The sequence below is a fragment of the Ovis canadensis genome, chromosome 20 (genome assembly GCF_042477335.2).
Source record: "Ovis canadensis isolate MfBH-ARS-UI-01 breed Bighorn chromosome 20, ARS-UI_OviCan_v2, whole genome shotgun sequence".
Taxonomy (NCBI): domain Eukaryota; kingdom Metazoa; phylum Chordata; class Mammalia; order Artiodactyla; family Bovidae; genus Ovis; species Ovis canadensis.
In genome coordinates this window covers 24777208-24804006 of record NC_091264.1, presented here as the reverse complement: position 1 = coordinate 24804006, position 26799 = coordinate 24777208, and the positions used below count along the sequence as shown (strand labels likewise).

Below are 26799 nucleotides of genomic sequence, written 5' to 3'. Positions count from 1 at the left end.
GACTAAGAATCAGAATAACCTTGTGAAACTACATACGAAAAGACAGTGTTTTGAGCATTGTCTATGAGTATTTTGAACCTAAAATTCTATCCCCAGCCAAATTCCCACTTAACTATAAGAAGAAAATTAACTGTTGGGAGTATGCAGACTTGTGCCCTTTTGGGGAAAAAAAATAAAATAGGATATACTAAAACGTCACAAAAGATAAAGCCAGGAAGTGAAGACTCAGCCATAAGAAACATCAGTGAGCATAAAAGTAATTTCCATATCAGGACAGCTGAAGTTGGGATCCCTGAAATGGTAGAACTAATGTTAAAAATAGTAATTGTTTAACAGTCTGGGTCATTTTAACAAAATGAGATGCAGATGGGAGAGGAAGGAAATTGGCTAAAATGATTTTCTTATTCAGATTCTGCCGATTAGTTCAGTTCATTTCAGTCATGTCAAACTCTTTGTGACCCCACGGACCGCAGCACGCCCCTGTCCATCACCGACTCCCGGAGCTTGCTCAAACTAATGTCCATCGAGTCAGTGATGCCACCCAACCATCTCATCCTCTTTTGTCCCCTTCTCCTCCTTCCTTCTATCTTTCCCAGCATCAGGGTCTTTTCAAATGAGTCAGTTCTTTGCATCAGGTGGCCAGAGTATTGGAGTTGCAGCTTCAGCATCAGTCCTTCCAATGAATATTCAGGACTGATTCCTTTAGGATTGACTGGCTTGATCTTCTTGCAGTCCAGGGACTTCCAAGAGTCTTCTCTGACACCATAGTTCACAAGCATCAATTCTTCGGTGCTCAATTTCTTTATAGTCCAGCTCTCACATGCCCACTGGAAAAACCACAGCTTTGATTAGATGGGCCTTTGTCAACAGTGTAATGTCTCTGCTTTTTAATAGGCTGTCTGGGTTGGTCATAGCTTTTCTTCCAAGGAGAAAGCCTCTTTTAATTTCATGGCTGCAGTCACCATCTGCAGTGATTTTGAAGCCCCCAAAAATAAAGTCTCTCACTGTTTTCCACTGTTTCCCCATCTATTTGCCATGGAGTGATGGTACCAGGTGCCATAATGTTAGTTTTTTGAATGCTGAGTTTTAAACCATCTTTTCCACTCTCCTCTTTCACTTTCATCAAGAGGCTTTTTAGTTCCTCTTCACTTTCTGCCATAAGGGTGGTGTCATCTGCATATCTGAGGTTATTAATATTTCTCCCAGCAATCTTGATTCCAGCTTGTGCTTCATCCAGCCTGGCATTTCACATGATGTACTCTGCATATAAGTTAAATAAGCAGGGTGATAATATACAGCCTTCCCAATTTGGGACCAGTCCATTGTTCATGTCTGGTGCTAACTGTTGCTTCTTGACCTGCATACAGGTTTCTCAGCAGGAGGTTGAAATTAGTTCACTATGATAAATATGTGTGTGTGTGTGTGTGTTAAATGATTTGTTCAAAGTTTAATCTTAGGTGCCAGTAAGAATAGTATGTAGAACTTCCAAACCACCAGCATGAAGTGAGGAAGTAAAGGAACAAGGAAAATTTGACTGATCTATTAAAGGCAATAAAGGAAAAATAACAAGAAAACATTATATAGGAAATAAAAAATAGACGGTAGGAATAAAATCAATCAAAGTCATCTATTACAAAAAATATGAATGAGGTAAAGTCACCTATTAAAGGCAGAAATTCTCATGAAGTTAACACAAAGATGACAACAAAATCTAGGTATGTGTTCCTTATAGATAATATATATGTTCTTTATAAATAGCACCCAAAAACCAAAATGGTCCAAAAATGGAAAATAAAGATTTAATGTTTGCTCATGTTGAAATCTGATAGAGCTATCATTATTAAAGAAATGCGATCAAAATTTCAACAAAGTATCACCTCACACCAGTCAGAATATCAATTATTAAAAAAATCTACAGACAATAAATGCTGGAGAGGATGTAGAGAAAAGGGGACCCTCTTGCATGTTGGTGGGAATATAAACTAATATAGCCACTATGGAGAACAGTATGGAAGTTCTTTAAAAGGCTAGGAATAGAACTACCACCATATGACTCAACAGTCCCATTGCTGGGCATATACCCTGAGAAAACCGTAACTGAAAGAGCCACGTGGACCCCAGTGTTCACTGCAGAGCTTTTCACAATAGCTAGGACGTGGAAGCAACTTAGATATCCATCGACAGATGAATGGATACAGAAATTGTGGTACATACTTACAATGGAATATTACTCAGCCATAAAAAAACACATTTGAGTCGGTCCTAATGAGGTGGATGAACCTAGAGCCTATTGTTCATCCACCTAGAGCCTGTTGTACAGAGTGAGTGAGTCTGAAAGAGAAAGACACGTTGTATATTAACACGTGTGTGTGGAATTTAGAAAGATGGTACTGATGAACCTATTTGCAGGGCAGCAGTGGAGATGCAGACAGAACAGACTTGCGGCTGCAGCGGGCTAAGAATGTGGGACGAACGGAGAGGGAAGCATGGAAACCTGTATGTTACCATATGTAAACTAGCCAGTGGGAATCTGTGTGACACAGGGGGCTCAACCCAGTGCTCTGTGACAGCCTAGAGGGGCGGGGTGGGGTGGGAGCTGGGGGGGCGTTTCAAGAGGGAGGGGATATGTGTATACCTGTGGCTGATTCATGTTGATATATGGCAGAAACCAGCACAATATTGTAATTATCCCCCAATTAAAAGTTCTTTAAAAAAAGAAATCTGATAGAGCTATAAGGGGTTTTCTGGTTTTGTTTGTTTTTCATATGCTTTAATGCCCTGGCAAATTTTGTCCAGTAAGAGAGCAGTTCTTGCAACCATTTTATTAGATATTTTCACAAAATAATGTTGTATGGTACCTGGGTCTAGAGCTTCCCTGGTCACAAAGAGTCCGACAGGACTGAGCGACTAAGCACAGTGCCTGGGTCTAAAATGGATAGTGTTTATTCTTTCAGATATTTCGGTTTTATATAGCTCTAAAGGCTGCTTAGTCACTCAGTCGTGTCTGACTCTTTGTGATCTCATAGACTGTAGCCCGCCAGGTTCCTCTGTCCATGGGGATTCTCCAGGCAAGAATACTAGAGTAGGTTGCCATGCCTTCCTCCAGGGGATCTTCCCAACCCAGGGATCGAATCCAGGTCTCCCATGTTGCAGGTGAATTCTTTACCATCTAAGCTACAAGGGGAGCCCATATAGCTCTAAAAGTTATCTTCAAATCTTCAGGTAGAGTAAAATCTTAGTAGAAAATACTTTTTGTTATTTAAAAAATTCAGCCAATGGGCCATTTATTTTCGAATAGTATTAAAAAGAAAAGCTCCATATCAGTGAAGAATTTAAATAGCTCTTATATTTATTAAAAATAGGAGTTCTAATATATTCAAAAGGGAAAATTCCTATAAATGAGTGAAAATTACTACCATTTTCCTTAATGCCCTGTTTTCAGATTAATCATTAAGTAAATATTTACTTTCTGGCCCTGAACTGTGTGTTGTACCCACAGTTAGACACACTGCGAGGTACAGAAGCGTAAGATATTGCCTTTGCCTACTTTGAATTTTATTCACATTTTGACAGTGCTCTCTGTGGAGCCATTAACTGGTTTCTCATACCAAGTTCCAATTTTTGTTTAATCTGGTATAATTTACCACTAATTGTGGAAAATAATCATAGCTAGCGTTCATTGAGTTCATCTGTGTGTAGGCCACACATAATAGTGTTCTCACATAGTAGCTGCCCTGACATGTAAATGAATAGATGTCCCGTATTGGGCTAAAAGCTTTAATTCAGTACCTAATTTCATCCTGTCAACAATTGGGAGTTAGCTAACATTGTTTCCCTAACGTATAGATGAGGAGACTGATCTTCGGATAATTTAAATGACCTTGCCTAAAGCCACAGGCAAGTGACTGAGTGGGACAGGAATCCAGCAGTGACTCAAGTGCTGTGCTAGTGTGAAGAGGAGAGAGTGGTGAGGAGTTCTGTTGGTGTAGAATGTATTGCTGTGTGTACGCTTCCTATTTAGACTAAGATGTGTAACCATTATTCATAACCGTTACTCTGTTCACGCGGCCGGGTTCCATGCCTGCTCTCAGCTAGCTTCTGTCCCTCAGTGCCTTGAGCAGCCTTCCAGTGGGGGGAGTTGACCGCTGTGCCCGAGGGGAGCGGTTTCTCTTCTGCTCTTCTCTCCTGATTTGAGAAACCCATCTCTGAATCTGCCTCTCCAGGGGGCCATTAAGATCCCACTGTCTCTTGGGTGCTCTGCTCTGTTAGGCAGGGGACGCAGGCAGAGAGAAACTCCCTTGGCATGAAGTAGGCAGCAGAGAAAACCCTTGCTGAGTGGACGTAACCTGTCACAACCTGGTTTTCTCTGGCTAAATGGCCAGTCTTGTCTAGCAGTAATGCCATTACACTATTCCCATTCAGATTCCCCATGACCCAGTAATTGTTTTGGGAATGAGTACAAAGCTATCAGACACCAACTACTATAATTAGAAAAGGGAAAAACACTCACCAGAGCTAACGTCTTTAGGCTGGAGGATTACAGCCCTTTTTAAAATTTATTAAGGTTATGGAGCCTCTTTCTCAGTTTTGCTTCCTAAAATACAAATTATACCCAAAATGCAAGTTTCTGGATTCTTGCATTCCAGATTTTTTTTCTCTCCTTACTGCAGTGCACTCTTTCCTTTCCCCCCCATTTTAATCGGAGTACAAATTGCTGTCAGCACATCGAGTTCATGTGCCAGCCACATTCAGAACAGGGTGTTCTGTGCTCTTCAAAACAAAATTGCTCTAGGGCAGAAAGAGAACAATAAGTCAGAGCTCCAGTTTAAGTGATGTTTTGCAGCAGACCAGGCTCACTTGATGTGGTTACACTCGGATTTCGCAGAGAGGCTCGGGTAATTCAGTTTGGTTCGATTTCGTGGGGTTTGGAGGATCTCCCCCTTTTAAGTTATATAGACTTGAAGTCAAGAGAAAATGTTGTCCCTTTTTAACTTGTGTATTTCTTTCTCTCCCCCAAAAAAGCCCTAAGTAGAAGCATCCTGTATGTACTTTTATTCTCTTTGGGCATGTCATAGATCATTTACTTCCCGTAAATCAGGCTGGTTGGAATTAGCAACAGACCTCCTGAGCCCTAGAGGCCGAGCTCCCAGTGAGTCATGATGGTTATTATTAAATATTTATTAAATGAGTATTTGCTCTAAGTGATACAAGGTCAAAAGCAACCACAGGTCTTCCACAGCCAAAACTGCCATGGTTTTCTTTGGTAGCAATTGTTGAGACAATTTTTTAAAAAACAGATATGTGGGAGCCAGACATGTCTGCATCTGTCCCCATGATGGGGGACCCTGCTGTGGCGATCCGCAGGCATTTCTGTAGCTCCAGGATGGGGTGTGAGTTCTCGTCAGCTGTCACATGAAACATGTCACACCAGTGTTCCAATTTTAGAAATCAGTTAACCTAGCGATAGGGTTTGCTACTTGCAGATGTAAAGAATCAATGGGCTCTCTACTAAGGCTGTAACACCTCCTCTTGCACTGACATTCCAGATAATGTCAATATTAAAAGGTTTTATATACACAGAGAGACTGCTGTGTGTGTGCGCACATGCATATCAGTTTATCAGTTTAAGATTTTGTGGTACTGTAGTGCTTGTTCAGGTTCAACTTAAAAGAGATTTAATAGAAAAAACAGGTTAGTTCCTCTACAAGGTAGCAAGTGTTTGTAAGCATTATTGCAAATGTTTCCCTATTGGGTGGCTAAAACACTAGTTCTCCCAGTATTATCTCTCTTAAACCAGCTGTGGTGAACTTTTTTTTTTTTTGCTTTCTTAATTATACTTTCATTATAATTTGACTTGAACTTCTTTTTTTTGCTTGCTTGCTTCACTTATCTTTCCCAACATGTTTATTAGTAGCCAGTCTTTTCTTTCCCTAACATGAAGGGTTATCACAGGCAAGGAGAATTTCTGAAATCATTTATATAATTTTAAGATCAAGTATATGCATCAAGCTGAAAACCAGCCTAGGAAACTGACACACAGGCAGGAATCTTTCGCAGAGTCTCTGGATTTCCTGTTTTGAAAACACATTCAAAGTTGATCAGCCTAAAACCACAACGAATGTACTGATAGCTTCCTCCCCCACTAAATGTTCTCTCCTTCAGGGAGGAAAACACTTCTAACAATAAACCTCACACAAAAAGTTGTGAGCTACTAGGATCATAAATCTCAGTGCATGAGATGTGCTACAATACGTGGGCTGAAATTCACTTTGCTCAGCAAATCTTTTTTTCATGAAAAGTGTCATCACATTAGTCTAAATTTCTTGGGCAGATTTTAAAATATTTAAGAACATAAACTTTTTAGAACTCCCAAATCCTTTAGAAGTACGAGCTTTTACTCTAGTAAAAAATATCTTAAAAAAAAAAAAAATTGCTTGGCTGTGCTGGGGCTTAGTTGCAGCATGCAGACAGACATTTAGTTCCCTGACCAGGGATGGAACCCAGGCCGCCTGCATTGGGTGCACAGTCTTAGCCACTGGACCACCAGGGAAGTCCCTCTAGTAAAAATATCTTTAAGCTTAGAATTTCCTGCAGAATCTCTCAGGTGTGTACGTATTTGAAAATAATAAAGTTGAATTTATTTGGGACTGTTTCTGAGAGAACTTTCACCGTGCTGCAAGCTAAGTTGTATTTTATCTAGAATGTTCCAAAGGTGAGTTAATTGAGAGTTATCTCTATTTATGAGTATCGAACAGAACAAAATTCCTCTATTCCAGCTCCACCCTGAGAGCCAGTCTAGCTGTCGCCCCTGTGTAGAGGGTCTGACTCGAATCAGGCCTTCTCTAGTCTGGCCCAAGTGTCTGGCTCCATCCTATATCTGTGATGGGGACAAACCAGGATAGTATTAATCCTAGTGATTAGAAAAGGGTACAGAACTTGAAAGCATAAATGTCCATGTGACATTTTGGCCCCTAGTATCTATGCCACTGCTATTTACTCTTCAGGGTTTCTCTCATTTCCTAGCCCTGGGCTAAAGGTAACCTGATCAAATTACAGGAATTAGCTTTGAAACTAGTTTCTGGTCTGTGTTGAGAGTTACATTACTGGGTCATAGAACTATAGAGTTTTAGAGTTTCAAAGGAGCTTTGAGATTCAGAAGTTGAAAAGTATACGCTGGAATTGAATTCGTATTTGGAAGATAACTGTCTCATGCAACGGGTGTAACAGAACAAGTGATGTTTAGTCTCTAAAGCAAATTATTGATCTAAAGTAGCCCAACCAGTCATAGAAAAGAAGCATTTTCAGAATTCATTACATTGAATCAAGGCCATTATATTACAGAAGTAGGAATAAAGAATTTTTTGTGAAAGATAAATTATTATATTGCTTTTTGGCTGCCGTGCTGTCATGCAAACTGTCCATTTTTCTTACTGAGTCAAAGACCTAAATGGAAAGGAATGAATATCCTTAATACTAAACATAGTTGGAAAGTTTCAGAGAATTGTTTATCCCAGAAGGAAAAGTCTAACCAATCAAGAGGGAAATACATATCTATATGCATTTTTTCTATATTATACTAACATAAAGCCCCTTATCTAATATGAAATTACCCTGCAAATGAGCTGAGTTTGAGTACAGTGGCGAAGTAGGCCCTGAGAAATTGACCTCTTAACATTTCTGAGGAGGTGGCTGAGAAATTTGATTTTTCAAGTTATAGTAGACTTGATTCCTTCACATTTTACATTTATTATTCCACTAAGGGATTACAGCTGTGTTAGTTATTGATGTTGCCTTTGGCTTTTCCATTTTATTTAGACATGTTTGTGAATGAGGTTAAAGCTCTTAAAAAAGAGCTTCTGTATTCAGTTAACCCTTGTATATCACTGGAGAAATAGCCATGCAGTTCTTTTTCAACCCAGACATCTGAAGCCAAGAAAATGTTTAAGCCTTTATCTACTTGGCATTAAATTTGTGACATTTTGATAATTACCTATTAAATAATTAGTGTTTCTTGTGTTACAGTAGAGGATATCTCTGTCAAGTTAGAACTGTTTCCACTTTATTATCTGCTAAACTATCTTATTCGTATAGTTACAGTAATTTTTAAGTTTAAACTTAGAGATAAATATGATTGCGCTTAAATTTCCCAACTGGGTGGACTAAGCTTCAACAGGACATACTCCATATGTCTCCAGATGCAAAGAAGGGGAAATACTCATTTATCATGGACCTACATTAGCCAGTCACAAGGAGCAGCTCTGCTGACTGTCCTGTCTCCCCTCTCTAGTCCACCTGGAAGGCCGCTGTGGTGGAAGGATGTTTGATTGCAGAGATGTGGGGTTCATCGTTGGTGAAGGAGAAGACCACGACATTCCAATCGGAATCGACAAAGCCCTGGAGAAAATGCAGCGTGAGGAACAATGTATTTTATATCTTGGACCACGGTAAGCAGTGTCCTGGTTCAGTACACAGTGACTGACGTTATCTAAAGAACAGGGATACGCTTGTTTTTTCAATCAGCATTTTGCTATTTTCAGTGAAGTTAATGCCAAGAGTGGAAACAATTAATTAAATCAGGCTACAGTTAGGGTGAGTTAATGGGCCTTATAATATTACAGAGGTTTGTAAGCCTGTTCACTTGATTGATGTGTGTTCAGGGTAGGACTGACAGGCGAGTTTTGCTTCTCTGTTTATTTTGCCGGTCATGTCGCCAAGACAGGAAGCTCTTGCCCCTTCTCCCCTTTCCTCTGAAATAGGCTGGAGGCGGTAACCGTGGGGGCTGGAAGTAGAAGCAACATTTGGGTGACTTATCACCACTTGAATTTGTGCCGCCTGTTCTTATACAGACTCCCTGAAAAAAGAGTGCTCTTCCTGGATCTAAAGGCAGCGGAGATGACTCATTTTTGCCTAAATTTTTCCCATCATAAGGATATCCATTAGCACTTCCAAGCTTAGAACTATCAGACACTAACAGTCTCTCTTGTGAAAACATGTTTGGTATTATTTTTAAACCTAAAATTATACCATGGATCTAACCCTTCTATCTTGAGAAATGGACCCTTGAGAGAAACCAGGGTGTTTTGATTCTATTTGTGTGAAAGTGCATCTGCTTATCTTGTGTCTCCTCTCTCCCTGGATCCGTGGGTTTCCGTCAGTAGGACTTTTGAGTTACTGGGAATCCTGATGACCTGCACTTGCCAATAGGTATTCTTGTGCTTTTTGTATAAGAATACACTTGCCTTGTGTAGCCTTAGTCCTAATCCAGTGGCATATTTACCTTTGCCCTGACACTTGAGCCATAATTGTATTTCTCAAGTGATGTTCCAGTCATGCCACTAATCCACTTGAAAAGCCTTGCAAAATGCTCTACATCTCAAACCCTTTAGAGCCTTCACTGAGGCACCTTTTATGTAATGCCTTCTTTTTCTCTGCCTTCTTCCTTTCTGAACTAGTATATTCCCACCTTTGTGTTTTATTTGCATTTACTATGTAAATAGTGGTATGTACTTCACTGAGATGAATCTAGTTTTCTCTTTTGTAAGAAACTATTTTTTAACTCAGGTGGGGCATAGACAGGCCATCTCTTCCATATCTAAGTAATATCTAATTATTTTTAATCCAGCATCCCAAAGTTACATTAGTTCTAAGCTCATATAAAGAGAGTGGTATTTATGCACATATATTTTCAGATTTAAGTTCCTTGCAGAGGAGTTCTGCATGTATTATAAACATATAATATGCATCAGTTTATTACATTTTAACCCAGCTGACAAGCCAGTTGTGGGAAGAGATGTCTCAATTTTAATGGGCAGAGAGAAACCGGAATTACCCTTATATTTATTAATGCAGATGGTTCCTTGCAGGTTTAAATTGTGGTAAAAAAAAAAAGAAACAAAAAAAACATGCAGCTTACCAGCCGTGTATACTTGACTCTAAGTCTGTTTTCCTTTCTGTAAAATGGGGATAGCAGTATCTACCTCACAGAGTTGTGGAGGACCAAGTAAGAGAATGCATGTAAGGAGCGTAGCAAAGTGCCTGACACACCCGGACCCTCGGCATATTGGCTGTTATTGCTGTCCTGATGACTCTCCCATTTCACTGTCAGACCACAAGGAAAAGGAAACCCTGTTTTAACATGTGGTAGATTCTTCAGGCATAAAAGTAGGCAACAAGTTTTCATGAATTTCTAGGTCTAAAACATTTTTCGTATGTTTTGTGGAAATAGCATGGTTAGAAAGGAGCACGTTATTTCCTCTTTAAGATGTTGCTTAGTATGTTAAGCAGTCATGAAGTGCAATGCCTGTAACAGGAGACTGCCCACATGTGCACCATGTACGATCTGTGTACGTAGAGAATCCGGGTGTGCGGGGAGCGTGTGCAGTGAATTCTCTTGTCTTACCACGTTCCCACTTAACAGACACACTGCAGCTGAGTGTGGCTATAAACATGGCTATTGCAGATATGTGTTCGGTGTTACTCTTAGTGTCACGTGTATTTCATTCTCCAAAAGATTTCCAGGGCATATACCTTCTCTTTGATTCTGACAAGACTCCTTGACAGGATGTTTTCATAATAAAGAATTCATCAAACACATACAGAGAATCCATTTTCTCACCTCTCATCAAGACAATGTCTTTAATATTGTTTTAAATATGGTGACTGGTTAATCTTTCTTGTTTTAGGTAAAGTATGGCTAGTTTTAACTTTTTTCTTCCTTGTCTTCTGTACAGCACCAACCCCAAACAAAAACAGGCTGCCAAGAGCCAGAGTATCTCATTATGAGGCAGTGTGGTTCAAAAACTAAACAATTTTCTGGGACCCACACAGTCTGAATTTAAATCCTGGCTCCACCACTGCCTGTGTGCGACTCTGAGGCAGCACTTCTGAGTCTTAGTTTCTCCATCTGTAAAAAGGGAATAATCGCATACACGGTACAGGTGCTGCTTGTGTGTGCAGAAGGGCATGATGGTCGTGAGCAATCAGTGTTTCTCTGCTCTCCGCAGGCACCTGTCAGGTCAAGAACATTGATGCTGGATCCCTTCTGTTACTGTAACCCAGCCTGTCTTCTGGTTAAGCCTGAAATCCCATTTGTGGTGGTCTTCAGCTGGGCTCCCCAGGTAGCGCAGTGGTAAAGAATCCACCTGCCAGTACAAGAGACAGTGGGGTCGATCCCTGTGTTGGGAAGATCCTCTGGAGAAGGAAATGGCGACCCACTCCAGTATTCTTGCCTGGAGAATCTCATGGACAGAGGAGCCCGGCAGGCTACAGTCTGTGGGGTCGCAAAGAGTCGGACATGACTGAGAATGCATGTCTTTCAATCAGATGAATTTGTGGGTCTTTCCTCACCCAGCCTAATCCAGAGTAAATCAGACAAGCTTCTGTATAATTGGAAGTCAGTTTAGATGCTCCCAAAACAGTTCCGTGGGATTGTGTTCCACATACGTCTTCACAGACTAGACTGTGCAACTGTGCTGTCAGTAAACACAACGCTTAGCAAGGACACACCTGGCTACCTGCTTCCCAGCAGTTGAAGAATGTCTTTTATTTACCAGATGGCAGGAACGAAATAGGAGATAGAGCAGTCTGAGAGCTCAAAGTAGAAAACTAGTCACCACTTCCTACAGTTGGCCACTGGTAATTATGTCCGCTTTTATTTCTTCGCTGAAGATACCCTTTGCCCTGCTATTAAAACCACCCCACCCCATTCCTGCCAGCTTCAGTCCATCTCTGTGCCTTTCTCCAGCTCCAGCTTCCACTGTCTTGTGTGACAGTGGAGGTATGAGTAAACATTTTCTTCCTGAAAAATTCAGGCAGGGAGGAGAGAAGCGGTGCAGACAGCAAGAGCTGAGTGTTCCCACTCCAGTCCTCTCACCCCAGAGAAAACTGAAGGTATTGACACATCAACCCGGTTTTGGCATCTTTCATCCCATAGCCTGAGTGTTTGAGTTATTAAGTATTTTGCAGTGCCATTCCATATATTAAAGAGAAGTTGGCTTGAAACACATGGGAGTAGAATTATTCCAGGGAACATTTTCCTATTATGCTGGGCATTGTTCTACATGCTGGGAAACCACTGAACCAGACAGACAAAGCTCCATCAGAATTTCCGTTCTCGTAGACGTGTGCTCCCTCGAATGCCTTGCATTTGTTAAAATCTTAAATGGTCTGAAAAAAACAAATTTCTATATCCTCAGTAATTGTATTCAGTAAGTTTTGGCTAAAAAATGCAGTGTTTTGTAGAGTTACAGCCAGGGAGCTATGGGAATGCAGTGCAGGGTATTTCTCTTGATGAGGCCTTAGAGCTTGCTGGGGCTGGTTTTTTAAATTATATATTTTGTGTTTTCTATTATGCTTTCTAAAAGTCTTGAAGAAATACTGTGAGGATATATATCCTTTCTGGTGTGTGATCCTTTTCCCCCATTTATCTGACTGGAAATGGCACTTCTGGAAGGGGACAGCATTTTCAAGTTAAAAGCTCATTAAAACATAACTCTCCCACATAGCACTGTAACAATTATAGTGTCTGTCTTCTCTAGGTCCTGATGAAGCTTCAGCCCTGATAGTCAAATAGTGGCTGTTTTTTAAAAAAGAACTAGATATAAAATCAAGCAGAGAAAAAGACAATCAAATAATGGCTTTTTTATAAAAAGAACCAAATATAAAATCAAGCAGAGAAAAAGACAGTGACATTTACAGTTATATTAAGCAAGCTGTCCCAAGGAGTCCAGGTGTTGCATCACAGAGGAATGTAAGGAAGAAGACTAAATGGAGCCTGGCTTCTTAAAAACCACAGCAGCGGTACTTGGCACCGTATGTTCTGACCAACATCTGGTTTATCTTCAGGGTCTCTGATGTGTGTAGTTTGCAAATGAGAGCTCTATGCTAATGTGATGCCTCAAGATACTGAAGGAGGTGCCTGGAAATAGACCAGTTCTTTAAAGTTGTTTTTTTTTCCCCTCTCCATTTCAGATATGGTTTTGGAGAGGCAGGGAAGCCTAAATTTGGCATTGAACCTAATGCTGAGCTTATATATGAAGTTACACTTAAGAGCTTCGAAAAGGTGAGAAAATACCAACTTCTCTGAAATCATGACAGATTTTCTTCTCCATCTACTTCCTGTAAATTAGTATCTGACATTACCAGATGGTATAGATAGATGGTATTTGTTTCTGTGTCATGCTTTCCATGACCAAGTTTGTCCCCTGTCTCTGATGCTGCTCCTAAAGCACCGGACAACTGATGCAGCACAGCTGATATGCAACCAAGGAGCTCAGTGTTCTTATTTTGTTCCTATGTGTCAGCCTTTTTTTTATTATTATTAACTTTTTTGGGTAGAAGCCAAGACTTGTTCCCTTATTTGTTCCTAGACTTGTTCTTTTTGTACTTTTTTTCCTGGGTTGAAGACAAAAAGGTTCATGTTCTTGCCAAGCAGCTCCTTGGGGGAGTGGGGTGCAGTTTTCCAGGGCTGAACGGATTGTACCCTTCACAGGAGTTGCGAAGAGGCCGTCAGTGTGGCTCCAAGTTATTATCCAAAATACAAGGCTTCGTGGGCCACCAGGCTCCGTGACAAGGGACACAAGGAACAAATCTGTTGACCCTAGACCTTTTCTTTTCATACCTGTCCAAGTAGAAAAAAGTGTTGGCCTCAAGATCCAGAAATGGCACACCTCCTTGAGCATACTTCCATCTCAGATCCACCTCTGGAGGCTCCCGGCAGCAGCTTCCCTGGACAAACAAAACATTTGCCTGAGCTGGGTACACTGTCACATCCAGCTATGTCCCTGCCCCACCAAAGTCTCCCTTCCCTGAGAGCCTTGGGAGTGCATTTTGTAGACATCTTTCATTCCCTCCCAGCACTACCTCGATGTTCCTTACTTTAAGCTTTGACTAGAAACATGACCATTTTTATGTTATTAGACACAGAAAGGGAATCATTGTCCTGAGGGCCTCTTAATGTTGGGCTGAGAAAGAGGAGGACAGCTTTGGGATCCTCTCCTTATGGTGATGCTCCTAATCATAACACAAACACACACCTACTCTTTTCACGGCTATTGCCTGTTGTCAGGTAATGTCGTCTGAAGTCCTGATCCTCCAAAGTTGTCTTCACGGCACAAAGTGGTTTCACATAGGGGAAAGGGGATCTTTTGCACATGGTTATTTAGCCCTTTGGCTTTCTTGTTTCCATTTCAGTAAAGTAACCCCCACCCCTTGCCATCGTGGCCCTGTGGCCCTGGCCCACTTAGGCGCCCTCTCACTGCTGAGTAGTACTGTAGTACACCACAGCAAGCCTGTGCTCAGTCACAGCCCCAAGGGCACATTTGAAACCACGTGATCAATCCACGAAGATACAACAGACCAACACAGGAGCACCTCAGTATATAAGGCAGCTGTTAATAGACATAAAAGGAGAAATGACAGTAACACAATCATAGTGGGGGACTTACATCAGTGACCAGATCATCCAGACAGAAAAATCATAAAACGCAGGCCTTAAATGACATGTGACAATTAAGACAAGAGGGACTTAATTGGTAGTTATAGAGCAGTCCATCCAGAAGCACAGAATACACATTCTCTTCAAGTGCACATGGAACATTGCCTAGGACAGATCGCACGCTGGGCCACAGGGCAAGCCTTGGTAGATTTAAGGAAACTGAAACTCTGTCGAGCGTCTTTTCGACCACAGTGCTATGAGATTATACTTGAAACCATGTGACAGTGTGTGATGATGTTGGTAGCAACATGATTTAATTTTGTTTTGTAATATTAAGAACAGATTTATAATCCACTGAAGCTTATCAGTAAATTGCCAATGGCTGTGTCAGTGCTTTTCCCCTAAAGGGCCTCTCAGATTGTTCTGTTGACCCTTTATGATCCAGCTGTTCTTAATAAAAGTGCAGTTGTCCCTGGACTCCTATCTGTAATGTGGGAAAGTAATGATACACACAAATTAGCAGGTGATCGTGAAAGAGCTTGTTTATGTCTTTGCGTCACCTCTGTCCTCCCAATTATGTTTTCCTTGAAATTCCCCAAGTAAACTTATGCAAGTTGCCACAGTTTGGAGGCTTCAGGTCTGGTTGTTTCACAGTGAATATAGACAATTACATGACCTGGAGTTTTTAAAACTGTGTATGAGTATATAACTGACTTGCCTGCAGTAGTGTTCCCATTTTAGAGGTAAAAACTGAATCTTGAGAGAAACAGCTTGCGCAAATTGTATAACAGTATAGCAGCAGAATGAGAAAAGAGGCCCCAGCTTTCACTGTGTGGCCTCACCTTGTAATTCTAAAGATGCACTCTTTAACTGGGCTCAACAGTTCACGTTCCTTACAGTGTTACCACCCAAGCCTCCCTCTTGAGCAGCGTGGGTCAAGCTACACCTTTGTTCTCATGGAGAGTGAGTTCTAGCCTATCAGTGCATTGGCAAGGGCACACAGTTTTAAAAGCCACTGTGTTTTGAGGTGTGGGTATTCTGTGGAAGTAGCTATAGTTTTTTCTTATGGACATCAGCTGATGCTTTTTCCTTCTCGGTTCATCTAACCATTGTCATACATTTATACAACAGGCCAAAGAATCCTGGGAGATGGATACCAAAGAAAAACTGGAGCAGGCTGCCATTGTCAAAGAGAAGGGGACTGTGTACTTCAAGGTACGTTGAGTCTTTGTACGATACTTTCCATCTCAAAGAATTTACTCAAGTATCAGTGAATTGTGCTGATATCCCCTATCCTGGATTCTGTCAGTACCCTTCAGGATAAGAATAAGCCTGAACTTTTACAAGTCTGTCATTTTCAGCATAAGAAATTATAAGGCAGAATGAATTAATGTGACACAGAATACAAATGCCTCTTTTACCCATTCTCATCTAGACTGTAACCATCCATAGCATCCGACCAGGTCTGGCTTGCCCACTCACCATGTATCAGTTAAGGCCTAAAGCACTGTGCTTGGTACATAGTGGGCCGTCACCAAGTGTTTGTGCAACAAAACAAAGAATGAATAGAATAATTGTTAGCAAATAGTAGCATTCAAAGGGATAAGTTTCATATCATTTTCCCTTTCTACTGTTTTGGGGAAGTCACTTAGGTACATGATGAGAGAAAAGTTCATGCACAGATTTCGAAAGGAACTGAACCCAATATAAAAAGTGCAAAGAGCATGTTACTAGATTTTTAAATAATCAAGTTAAATTGTTAGGAATCAACATAGGGTTGCCAGAAAGGCTAGTAACTCTCATTATTCACTTTAACGGTGACACCATGAATATAACAACATCTGTCACTTTACCTGCTTAAATGAGTTGATTTGTATGATTTACAAATCATAACTTAAAGCATTTCTTACTGTGGGTATAGATAATATATGTTTATTTATAACTCATATATACTGGATTCCCTGGTGGCTCAGAGGGGAAGAATTTGTCTGCAATGCAGGAGACATGGATTCTATCCCTCAGTTGGGAAGATTTTCTGGAGAAGGAAATGGCAACCCACCCCAGTATTCTTGCCTGGGAAGTCCCCATGGACAGAGGAGCCCGGTCGCAAAGAGTCAGAATACGACTTAGTGATTAAATGACAATATCAACTCAGTGTAATAAAACAGCTGTTCAGAAACTCTAATTGGTTGCTGATGACTCAGTGTTGCAAAGCCACGTATCATATAGCTGTGTCTTGAATATATACAGAGAGATGGCAAGAATTTGTAATTAGCAGCAGAAATCAGTGCTAAAGTAGCTATACCATTATTTAACTTTGTTGCGTCTTAGCATCATAACCACAATAGTGACTTGTGTATTTCATAATGTTATGAACCCTCTTAAAATTACTGATGTTTGGATAAAACCTGGATCACACATATTATTTTTAACATGCAATTTGTAGACAAAATCTTTCAAAACATTATTCTTTTGGGGGAAAGTTAATGAAAAGGTTCAGAACCACTGACCTAAGACTTTTTCTCCCAGAATGTCTTTGAACGTTTTGCATTAAAAACTTCCCTGGAGGCACCTTTACATTTATAGGTAAAACATCCCAGCGGCGATCCTAGTTTTAGCTGTATGACTTTAGAAATGGTAGGTGGGTTCCTATACACATTCCCTTTTCAGATGTCAGGGCAAGTTCCAGTCTGCTGAGCAGCCTTCCTGGGCCTCGACTTTTCAGGGTGTGTGACTTATGCACAAGCACGGGGTCCTGTTGTGGCGGCCAGGGCAGAGGTGGGGCACGGTCATGCCACGCACACATCGAGCCCTATTCTCAGTGACCTGTCAGCTGGGTTTACACCTAAGTGGGTAAGTCTCTGCTCTTAGTAGGGTAGAATTGTAAAAAGCTTTTAAATGGAAGTGATTTTGGTGTTTAGAGTGTGAACTCCTCATATGAACTTCTGAACACTAAAGAAAGGTAGGAGAGGACTGTCTTCATTTGGCTCTGAAAATAATTATTAAGCACATATAATATGACGTTGCACCCGGCACTGTGCAGGTCAGTTAGACAGACACGATTTGTGCTCGCATAGCTGACAGCACTGTGTGAGACAGGAGTGTTAACTGTCACAACTGGTCAGTGTCTCTCTCCTCTGACTTGGAGGCAGAGTGGGAAGAAGGCTGAGGACACTTCTTACCAAGAGGTTCTTGCGCCCCCTTGTGCTCCTTGGGGATAAAGCATTCTTAAAGCAACTGAGTGAAGGGTCATCTTTCAGCCACAGGACCCTCTGCAGACACACTAGGTTTGGCTGTGTTCTGACCACCATTACTGACCCGGAAGCCAGTGCTCTGATTCAGAAACAAGTTGTCCATGACTCTCGGATTTTAGGTTAAGAAAAACCCTCTTTTGCTCTAGAAGAGTGAAGGAAAGAGAAGACTTCTCAACCTTGGCACAGTTGACATTTGAGGCTGTAAAGTTAATTGTTTAGTGGGAGGTTCTGTGGGTTTAGCAGTGGCCCTGGCCCCTGCCCACTAGCTGCCAGTAGTACACACACATTCTCCAGTTGTGACAACTAAAGAACATCTCGAAACATTACCAGATGGTCACCTGGGGACAGAATCACCCTAGTTGAGAGCTCCAGTTTTAGTCCATCAGAAGCAGAAATAACACAAAGATCTTTGCTCATTTAAAGTTGAGATATAAAAATTATATATACTATATATGAAAGGACTTCAAGAAAGTAAAATACTCTCTAAGTGTAAAGAATATTTACGTAAAGTCTAATACTTTGGGGTTTTTTATTTTCTTTCAGAAACTGTAGCCTCTCTACCATTCTGACAGTCAGAACCTACTGAAGTGATCGGATCTGGTCTTTGTCCTCCCTGGCTCTTTCCTTCCTCTATGACAATATATTAGACAGAAAGGTAGCTAGAGGAGGATGAGAGCAAAAGGACACCTTTCACTTTCACCATTTTGCTCCCAGTGATTGAAAAACTTGATTCCATAGTTATATTCCTTTGACCTTAATATTTACTTAACAAACCATCATCAAGGGCCACCTCATGTTAAACCCTGAATATTCCAAAAGGGATAGGGCATGCTTCCTGTCCCCAAAAGCTCATAATCCACCAAGAGAAAAGACAATGACAGAAAATGCCAGCCCCTGAAACTGGTAAGGACTTTAATCTTGAGTAGTGGGGCCTAAGGCTATGGCAAACTACAAGGACAGCCAGCCCCTAACTTACACCTGTGTGAAAGCAACATGCATTCGGTAGAAGTCATACTTTTTGAATTTGGGTTGCCTCTTCCCAAACTGGTGATGTCATCAGCAGTGAACATGGCTCCCAGCCATGGGATCATGGGGCTGAACAACCGACACAGCGGTTCTGGACCCACACACCTTTCTGGTTTTCACTTTCAGGACAGTTTTCAATAAATTACATGAGATACTCAGAACTCTATTATAAAATAGGCTTTGTGTTAGATGATTTTGCCCAGCTGTAGGCTAGATCACGCTGAAGGTAGGTGAGGCATATGAAATGCACTTCAGTTTCCCTGGGCATACTGGGGGGTGACCCCCTTGTAAGCTGAGGAAGACTGCCTTCAGATCCAGGCCCTCCACTTGGAACTGTGTCTACCCCATCCTCATCACTGGAAACTGACACCAGGGCTTCCTTTCTACTGTAATAGAGCATATATATCATTCATGTGAATTAATTATACAATTTTTATTCACAGTTGCTACTGAGTGAAAATATGATTAAGAGAAAAGTCTTTCTCATGTAGTCAGGTGACTAACACCTGAGTGATTTTTGTTTTATATGTATGCTGGACAGCTGTTCATTGTGTATATTCCCTTGGTCTGTAGATTAGTGGTTAGCAGACCACAGCCTGTTTCTGTAGGCAGGGCTCTCCTGGGACTCAGCCACACCCCCCCCCCTTTGTTTATATATTGTCTGTCACTGCTTTAGTAGCCAGGACAGAGTTGCAGCAGAGACTGTTGGGTCTGCAAAGCCTAAAGTATTATCTGCCCCCTTATAGGAAGTTTGTCAACCCTTGGTTTAGCTAACGAAGATCTGCTGGGTTTGGGACTAGCACTTAACAGAATCTAATATCCTCTGTCCAGGGCTGATCATCAGGAGAAAAGGGGAAAGTAACTTCCCTTCGAGTAAACTAGTGACATAGTCTACAGCTACTCACAGGCCTTATGAAAATTTGGTAAATATTGGCACCAAAGAATGTAACTCAAAAGCCTTGAGGCCCATGTGCTGAAAAGGGTGAAATGGTAAATGCTGGCGAAGAGCATCACGGTGCCCGCCCTGCAGCAGCTCAGAGGTCACTGGGCTCGAGAAGAACAGGGAGAGGTGTCTGGAGAGCAGAACACTCGCGCAGCCTGCTTGGGATGAGGTGGTAGTTCCCTTCCGAGGATCTGCCTCGCTCTGGGAGGGCTGAGCTTACACTCCCTTTGAACTCGCTCCAGAGCCAGGACAGCAAGTAATTACTAGCTTTTCTCTCTTAGGGAGGCAAGTACATGCAGGCGGCGATTCAGTATGGGAAGATAGTGTCCTGGTTAGAGATGGAATATGGCTTATCAGAAAAGGAATCGAAAGCTTCTGAGTCGTTTCTGCTTGCTGCCTTCCTGAACCTGGCCATGTGCTACCTGAAGCTCAGAGAATACACCAAAGCCGTGGAGTGCTGTGACAAGGTAGTGTCCGCGTGTGGGATGAACGCCACATAGTCCAGATCTTTTTCCCTGTCTTCATGCTTAGTCATCTTCCACTTCCTCTCAGCCAGGGTTTGGGTTTTTTCATTTTGTTTTGTTTGAGATTATTTCTCAGTAAGAACTGGGAAATTCAGAAAGTTGTTTTTTTTTTACTAGTCATACTTTCCTTATGCCTAGACTGTTTATAATAATACATTATGAGTTAAAAGTTTTGATAAAATTAAGCAATATTTATCCATGACCTTAAGTCTGTGGCATTTGGTACCAGGTTACACAATTTTATAAAAACAGATTTAACTTATTAAGCCTTTTAGGTCTTTAAGAATAGGCTGTGATTGTTCATCCAGGGATATATACATATTATTATATTTATTCACTGCCTAGGATTACACATAAATAATTTGCAAGACCCACAAAGCATCAGCACCCTCATTCCATCTGTATTGTTAACATGGTAAGCAGTGCCTAAGCACTAAAAGGCTGGGAGAAGTACCATATGTATGACTCTGTTCTGTTCTGTACTAATGATGCTGCTGTGTCAGGTATTAGGTCCCAGAGTGAGCAGTGTACCTTTTACCATGGGTACAAGCTAGTAACTGGATGTATCTTAAAGACAGACAAAGGGAACAAGAAAAGCAAGCATTTCAGGCCTTCTTTGTAAGATGGAGTTTTAGAATTTTGAATTTTATGGATTAGTATGTTATATGAAATATATAACATATTAAATAAATGGCATTTTGCCTGAGAGAATAATGTTACTATTACATTTTTAAACCTTTGCTGTTCTTTTCTTATAGAAGTAATATAAAGTCATTCAATACTCAGACGCTACAGAAACATCTAAGAACCTGAGTCCATTCATAAAATTCCCACTGACCCTCTCCCAAGGCCACAGTCACTCACTTCACACACAGTCCTCGTTTTTCCATTTCCATAAGTAGAGTAACATGTATGTGTACTTTTTAATGAGAATGTATAGATTTATCGTTCTGTAAAATAAGGACATCTTTCCACATCTCATCAGTTCATCGTTTTCTTTTTAAAGTCTGTTTAGTATCCAGTGTATGTATCTATCAGTTTATTTAACCAACCCATTTTGGTAGATTTCCAGGGTTTTGATATTACAAATTATATAGTGTCCCTCTGCACATGTATGGGATTATTTCTCTAGGATAAAATCCCTAGAAGTTGAAATACTGGGTCAAAAGACATTCTGTTAATATATTTAAATATGTTTAAATTTTAATACTTTATATATTATTGAATATTATTAGTGATTCCTCAGTATTATTGACAATAGAAAATTCTTATTTTCATTTTTAGTTCTTGGTTACTAATTAAGTTGCACATCTTTTCTTTACTTGTATTGAAATAACTAGTATTTCTTCTCTGAATTGCTTGTTTACATCCTAAGATTATTTTTAAAAATAACCATTTGGTACTTAAACCTACTCCAACTAGGTTTGCTTTTTAAAAAATAATAACCCTATTATATTTTTATGGGGCATTGCATGTAAATATATTTGGATTAGAATTTATTTTTGTGTTTATGAGGTAAGAATCTAAATCTTATTTTCTACATAGAATCTAAATCTTATTTTCTATGTGGATAGTCACTGTTTTAGCCCCATTTATTGAAGTTACTCCTTTTTCTACGTGGTTTACATTACCATCTTTGTGATTATTAAATCTTTTTTATATACATACACGTGAATCTGTTTCTGAATGCTTCGTTCCACTAACCTGTTTTTTCATGGAGTACCAACAACTGTTTTAGTAGTTTATTTAATAGTATATCTTTTTTTCTGGTAGGTCAAGTCCCCTCATTATTTTTGTGTTTACAAAAATTTTCTCAGCCAGTCTTAGGCATTTACTTCTTCCATTGCCATTTAAAATGAACTTCTCAAAAGCCCTCCTCCCAAGCCCCCTTGGGATATTTATAGAAACTGCATTTAAAAAAGAAATTAATTTGATTATTTTGACTAGTATATAATTGCCTTGAGCCTGGTCTTTTCTAATTCCCTTGGCCAGAGACTTTTCTCTCCAAATTCCCACAAGGTACATGCATCCTTTCTAAAATACAGCCCATCTGTCTCCAGGCCCTTGGACTGGACAGTGCCAATGAGAAGGGCTTGTACAGGCGGGGTGAAGCCCAGCTGCTCATGAACGAGTTCGAGTCAGCCAAGGGCGACTTTGAGAAAGTGTTGGAAGTAAACCCCCAGAATAAGGCTGCAAGGCTGCAGATCTCCATGTGCCAGAAAAAGGCTAAGGAGCACAACGAGCGGGACCGCAGAATCTATGCCAACATGTTCAAGAAGTTTGCAGAGCAGGACGCAAAGGTACATGCAGAACCCACCCACCTTCAGGTTGGGGGAGGACGGACCGACCGTGCCTCTGACTTCCGTCCTAAGGAGGTTCCCGTAGGACACAGGCCCAGGAAGACAACCCGAGAGGCCATGAGGAGGGAAAAGGACTTCAGAGCCAGTCGAGGCTGCTTGGATCTAGAGGATGAGCCGGGAGGGTGCGCGGTTCAGTTCACCAGAGGCACAGTTGTGAGGCCCTGGCACGTCCACGCAAGAGAGGAGGGGAATTAATTCCCTAGAAGTGCACTAAGGCTTTTATTATTTTAAAACCCAAACACAACACTTGCTTGTCGAAACTTCGAAGCTTCCTAGGAAATAAGCTCTGAGGGGAAGCCCTACCCCATGCCCTTTACTTTGAGGCTTGAGAGCCAACTTAGCAACCCAAGAGGAGCAGTCAGAGTCAGCCCCCTGGACCGCTCAGGTGTATTCTGGTCCTCACTGACCGTCCACTCAGACCCTTGGTCACGTGGACATGACGGTCAAAGCTGTCCCTGGGGCAGGCTGGTCACTTTAACCAAAGAAAAGGGAAAGCTTCCAGGCTAACTATGGCAGCAGCGATGGGACTGACCAGCCGTGAATCCCAATACAGTCGTGCTCACACCCTCTTGTGTTAGACCTGACCGTCTAGAGGAGCCAGGAAGCAACTGGACATTTCTTTTTTCCTCTAACCCTCTTGATTCCCTGTTTGCTCCTTAGGAAGAGGCCAGTAAAGCAATGAGCAAGAAGACTTTAGAAGGGGTCACCAACGAAAAAGAAATAGGAAGTCCGCCGATGGACGAGCAGAAAGCCGAAGGGCACGTATGACACCACGCCACGGAGGGAAGAGTCCTAACGAACTCGGCCCCTCCTCCATGGGCTTTCACCCAACTCAGGACTAAACAGTGTTTAATGTAAAGTTTGTTATAGTCTATGTGATTCTGGAAGCAAACAGCAAAACCAGTAGCTTCCCAAAAAACCACCACCCTGCTGCTGCCCAGAGGTCTCATCGCGGGGGCAGCGTGGGACCACTCCAGGTGGAACAGAGCAGCGCCTGTCAGTGTGGAGAGTGAGCCAGCACCTAAGTCCAGCTCATTTCAGTTGATGTCAACTTGCAATATCCAATTCCGGGTCCCTTGAGATCATTCTAACAATTGGGGGCTGTCTGTTAGGTTTTACATTTGATTGAACTTTAATAGCACTGCAGAAACCTAGAAATCAATGCTTGATGAGTTTTTTCTTTCCTATAGTTGGGCAGGGGAGAGTTGAGGGTGGGGGAGGTTTTGTTTTCCAAATGACTGAAGTGCTCTGAATGCAAGCTGTTGCATTTTTAACGAACAGAACCCACTGTAGAGGGGCCAGGTCCCCCTCAGGTCCACAGCAGCATCACACACTTGAAAGCCAGAACCTCAGAGGCATCTCGCTTGCTGACTTTGCCGCCTTAGTCAAGAAACCCCACTGTGAGAGTGGTTTCTGCCCCGCAGCCTGTCCCCCGAGGGGGACCCTGTCATTCCTAAAACACTCTTCCATGATGGTGAGCAGGAGGTTCTGGATTAGCCTTCCCCGCTTTGGATGAAGTTCTGAGACACTGAAATGTGAAGAGAACAGTCAGAATAGTGCTTGTTCTTCCCTCCTCTGTCTCTGGTAGGAAAGAATGTTGCATCCAGTAATGCCTGCTCATTGCTACCGTTCAGTTTCTAACTTCCATTCTGACCTCTCCTATCAAGAATTTCAGACTTGTTCTTGTATCTTTGATGTGGAGTGAGTTTTTATTTAACCTATCTATCTAGGATCCTTGAAGCATTTTTTTGTTGTTGTCTTTTTTAAAATTCCTGTCTCATAAACATGTGTATACTGATATATGGAAGTTTATTTACACTCCTATTTTTTTTTTTTACTTTTTACTACTAAGTAGCTTAATTTTTAAAAACAAAATCTGTGAGGTTGAAGAAATAAATCATTGCTCTTCTACATTAACCATTTTCCTTGCAGATTTGACATGCTATGGCTTTGTTTTCCTGCACTGATAGCTGCTTTGTTCTGGTATGAGTTGTGGAAAAGAGTTGAAAACAGCTTCCCATGCAGGTACATCTAGCCTAAAATCTCCAGTACTTGGGCATTGAATTAGGGCAAGTCTTAAATACGTACATGTAGTTGAATTTTAGTTCTTACGGGTAAGCGAGATTAAGCACGGCTTTCTAGTCCCACAACCTAAGAAATAAGAAACACTCATAGGAATGCATTGGGCAACCCAAAAAACATTTGTTTCAACCTGGAACAGCTCAACCTTTTTATATCCTAAACACTGGCAATTATATTTTAGATTCATTTTTATTTTTATGGTGGTTTTAACAAAACACTTTTATTCTTGGGTTAGGACCCATGTTAAAACATAAAAATAAAGTCATTTCCTTTTTATACCAGTTTTCGTCTCTATGGAACAAATGGAATTGAGTTTCTCCTTTAATGATAACTAGAATTCTTTTTAATTTCTCATGTACACATTTGTCTTTTTTCATGAGGTATTTCTTTAAAAAGCCCCAATCTCACCTAGAGAATATAAAGCAAAAGTTGACTTTACTTGTCTGCTTAACTGTCTAGTATTTGTAGCTCTGTTGACTAGAGCATGACTCCAATGAGGCCAAGATTCAAATTAGATCCTAAAAAGGCCAGTTAGATTTTTGCAGGTAACAAGCAAAATAGTATTCCCAAAACTAGATTCTCTTAGCCCACCGTCTCCCTAGTGTATGTTATGGGTCACGGGAACAGAAAAGGAATGTGTGGAGGGGACAGAGGGGAAGGGTGGGCAGGTGGTTCACAGGAAACTGTTACAAGGTGCCCATCACCACTCATGTATTCTTGTATCAAATTCAGTAATTTTAAACAATTTGTCTAGAAGTCAGCTGTCTCTTAGACTGCATTTGGAGTGGTGAGACAGATGAATTAATAGCAGATTGGTTTTTAAAACTATTCAGATGTACTTTTTTGGTGTTCCTTAAATAAATTCAGAAAAACAAATGTGATTTCCCATTCTTCTTGTTGTTGTGTTGTTTTAATCGCTAAGTTGTTTGACTCTTTTGTGACCCCATGGGCTGTAATCCACCAGACTTCTCTGTCCAGAAGATTCTCCAGGCAAGAATACTGGAGTAGGCTGCCATTTTCTTCTCTAGGGGATCTTCCTGACCCAAGGATCGAACCTGCTTCTGCTGCATTGGTGGGTGGACCACTGAACTACCTGGGAAGCACCCTACCCCCACCGTTATTCTTGGTTTTGCTCAAGTAGTCTCCAAGAAAAAGGTTGTTTTGGTTGGGAAACTACTTTGGGGGCCCAGCTGAAAAAAAAGAAACCTCAGAAAATTGACAAGAAACAACACTGTCCTACTCCTTGCTCTAAGACACAACTTGAGATCAGCATTGGGGTACAGGCAATGAATCATGCATCTTTGTTCAAATGAACCAAATAATCAGAAAAAGAAGAGGATTCTGTGTTTTCATTAACCAGTAGACATTCCACCATTTTCATTGTAAGGTAGGTTCAGCTTGGGAAGTGAAGAGGTTTAATTGTGCCCTTTAATAAATACGTAAAATATAAGTAAGCATGTGTCACGCACTGTTATGTGTTAAACAAGTATTTCCTCTCTAGCATTTTTCTTGGATATTCACAGAGTGTGAAGGCCTAAAGAGCTGATGTCACATACATTGTGAACCCTTATTCACAGTGCAAAACAAACCAGATATTAGATCCTCATTAGAATCTGGCTGCCGCAAGAAAAGGCAAAAGGTTTTCCTCTGCACCCTGCTCCTTTTGAGCAAACACTTCAGTATCTTTGTTTGGAGGGACCCTCACCTTTTTAACATAATCAAGGGCAAGTAGTGGAACCTTCAGTGATCTGCCAGGCATTGACATGGGTAAGGTTGGTGCGAATTGCTAAGAACAAGTGCATAGGAAAAGCTGCCCTGCAGCCTCAGGCTTAAACGGGTCGTAACTACTGGGTGCATCCCATGTGTCAGACATTTAAACACCCTTTACGCTTCCACATGTAAAAAGGATGTAGCTGCTGCACTGTTGCCATTTTCTGAATCGCACAGAAGATCATGTGGTCCTTACTGAAACTATAAGGAAGGAATTCTGGGATATGTATTTAAAACCTGGCTTAGTTGACACATTATAAATATTCCCCAAGTGTCTAAGCCTTTCCTGAGGCATTAAATATTTCTGTCCTGGGTCTACTTGGATAATGTGCTTTCTTAAATAAATTTAAAGCCAAAAATCATAATGCCTACAGCAAGAAGTTAGCTACTCAGAAGTTTGAGCAAG

At 41.1% G+C, this 26799-nt stretch overlaps 1 protein-coding gene across 3 annotated transcripts in view; it reads left to right on the top strand.

Annotated features, from left to right (window-relative positions):
- The window catches only part of FKBP5 (FKBP prolyl isomerase 5), a 119380-nt gene extending 93881 nt beyond the window's left edge, over window positions 1-25499 (top strand). For all 3 annotated transcript variants that reach the window (XM_069564227.1, XM_069564226.1, XM_069564228.1), the window contains 6 exons: window positions 8288-8444; window positions 12970-13060; window positions 15566-15649; window positions 19939-20124; window positions 22242-22481; window positions 23202-25499. In XM_069564227.1, coding sequence (XP_069420328.1) covers window positions 8288-8444; window positions 12970-13060; window positions 15566-15649; window positions 19939-20124; window positions 22242-22481; window positions 23202-23309 — 866 coding nt within the window. In that variant the 3' untranslated portion in view covers window positions 23310-25499. The remainder of the gene's footprint in view (window positions 1-8287; window positions 8445-12969; window positions 13061-15565; window positions 15650-19938; window positions 20125-22241; window positions 22482-23201) is intronic.
- Window positions 25500-26799: the final 1300 nt, after the last annotated feature.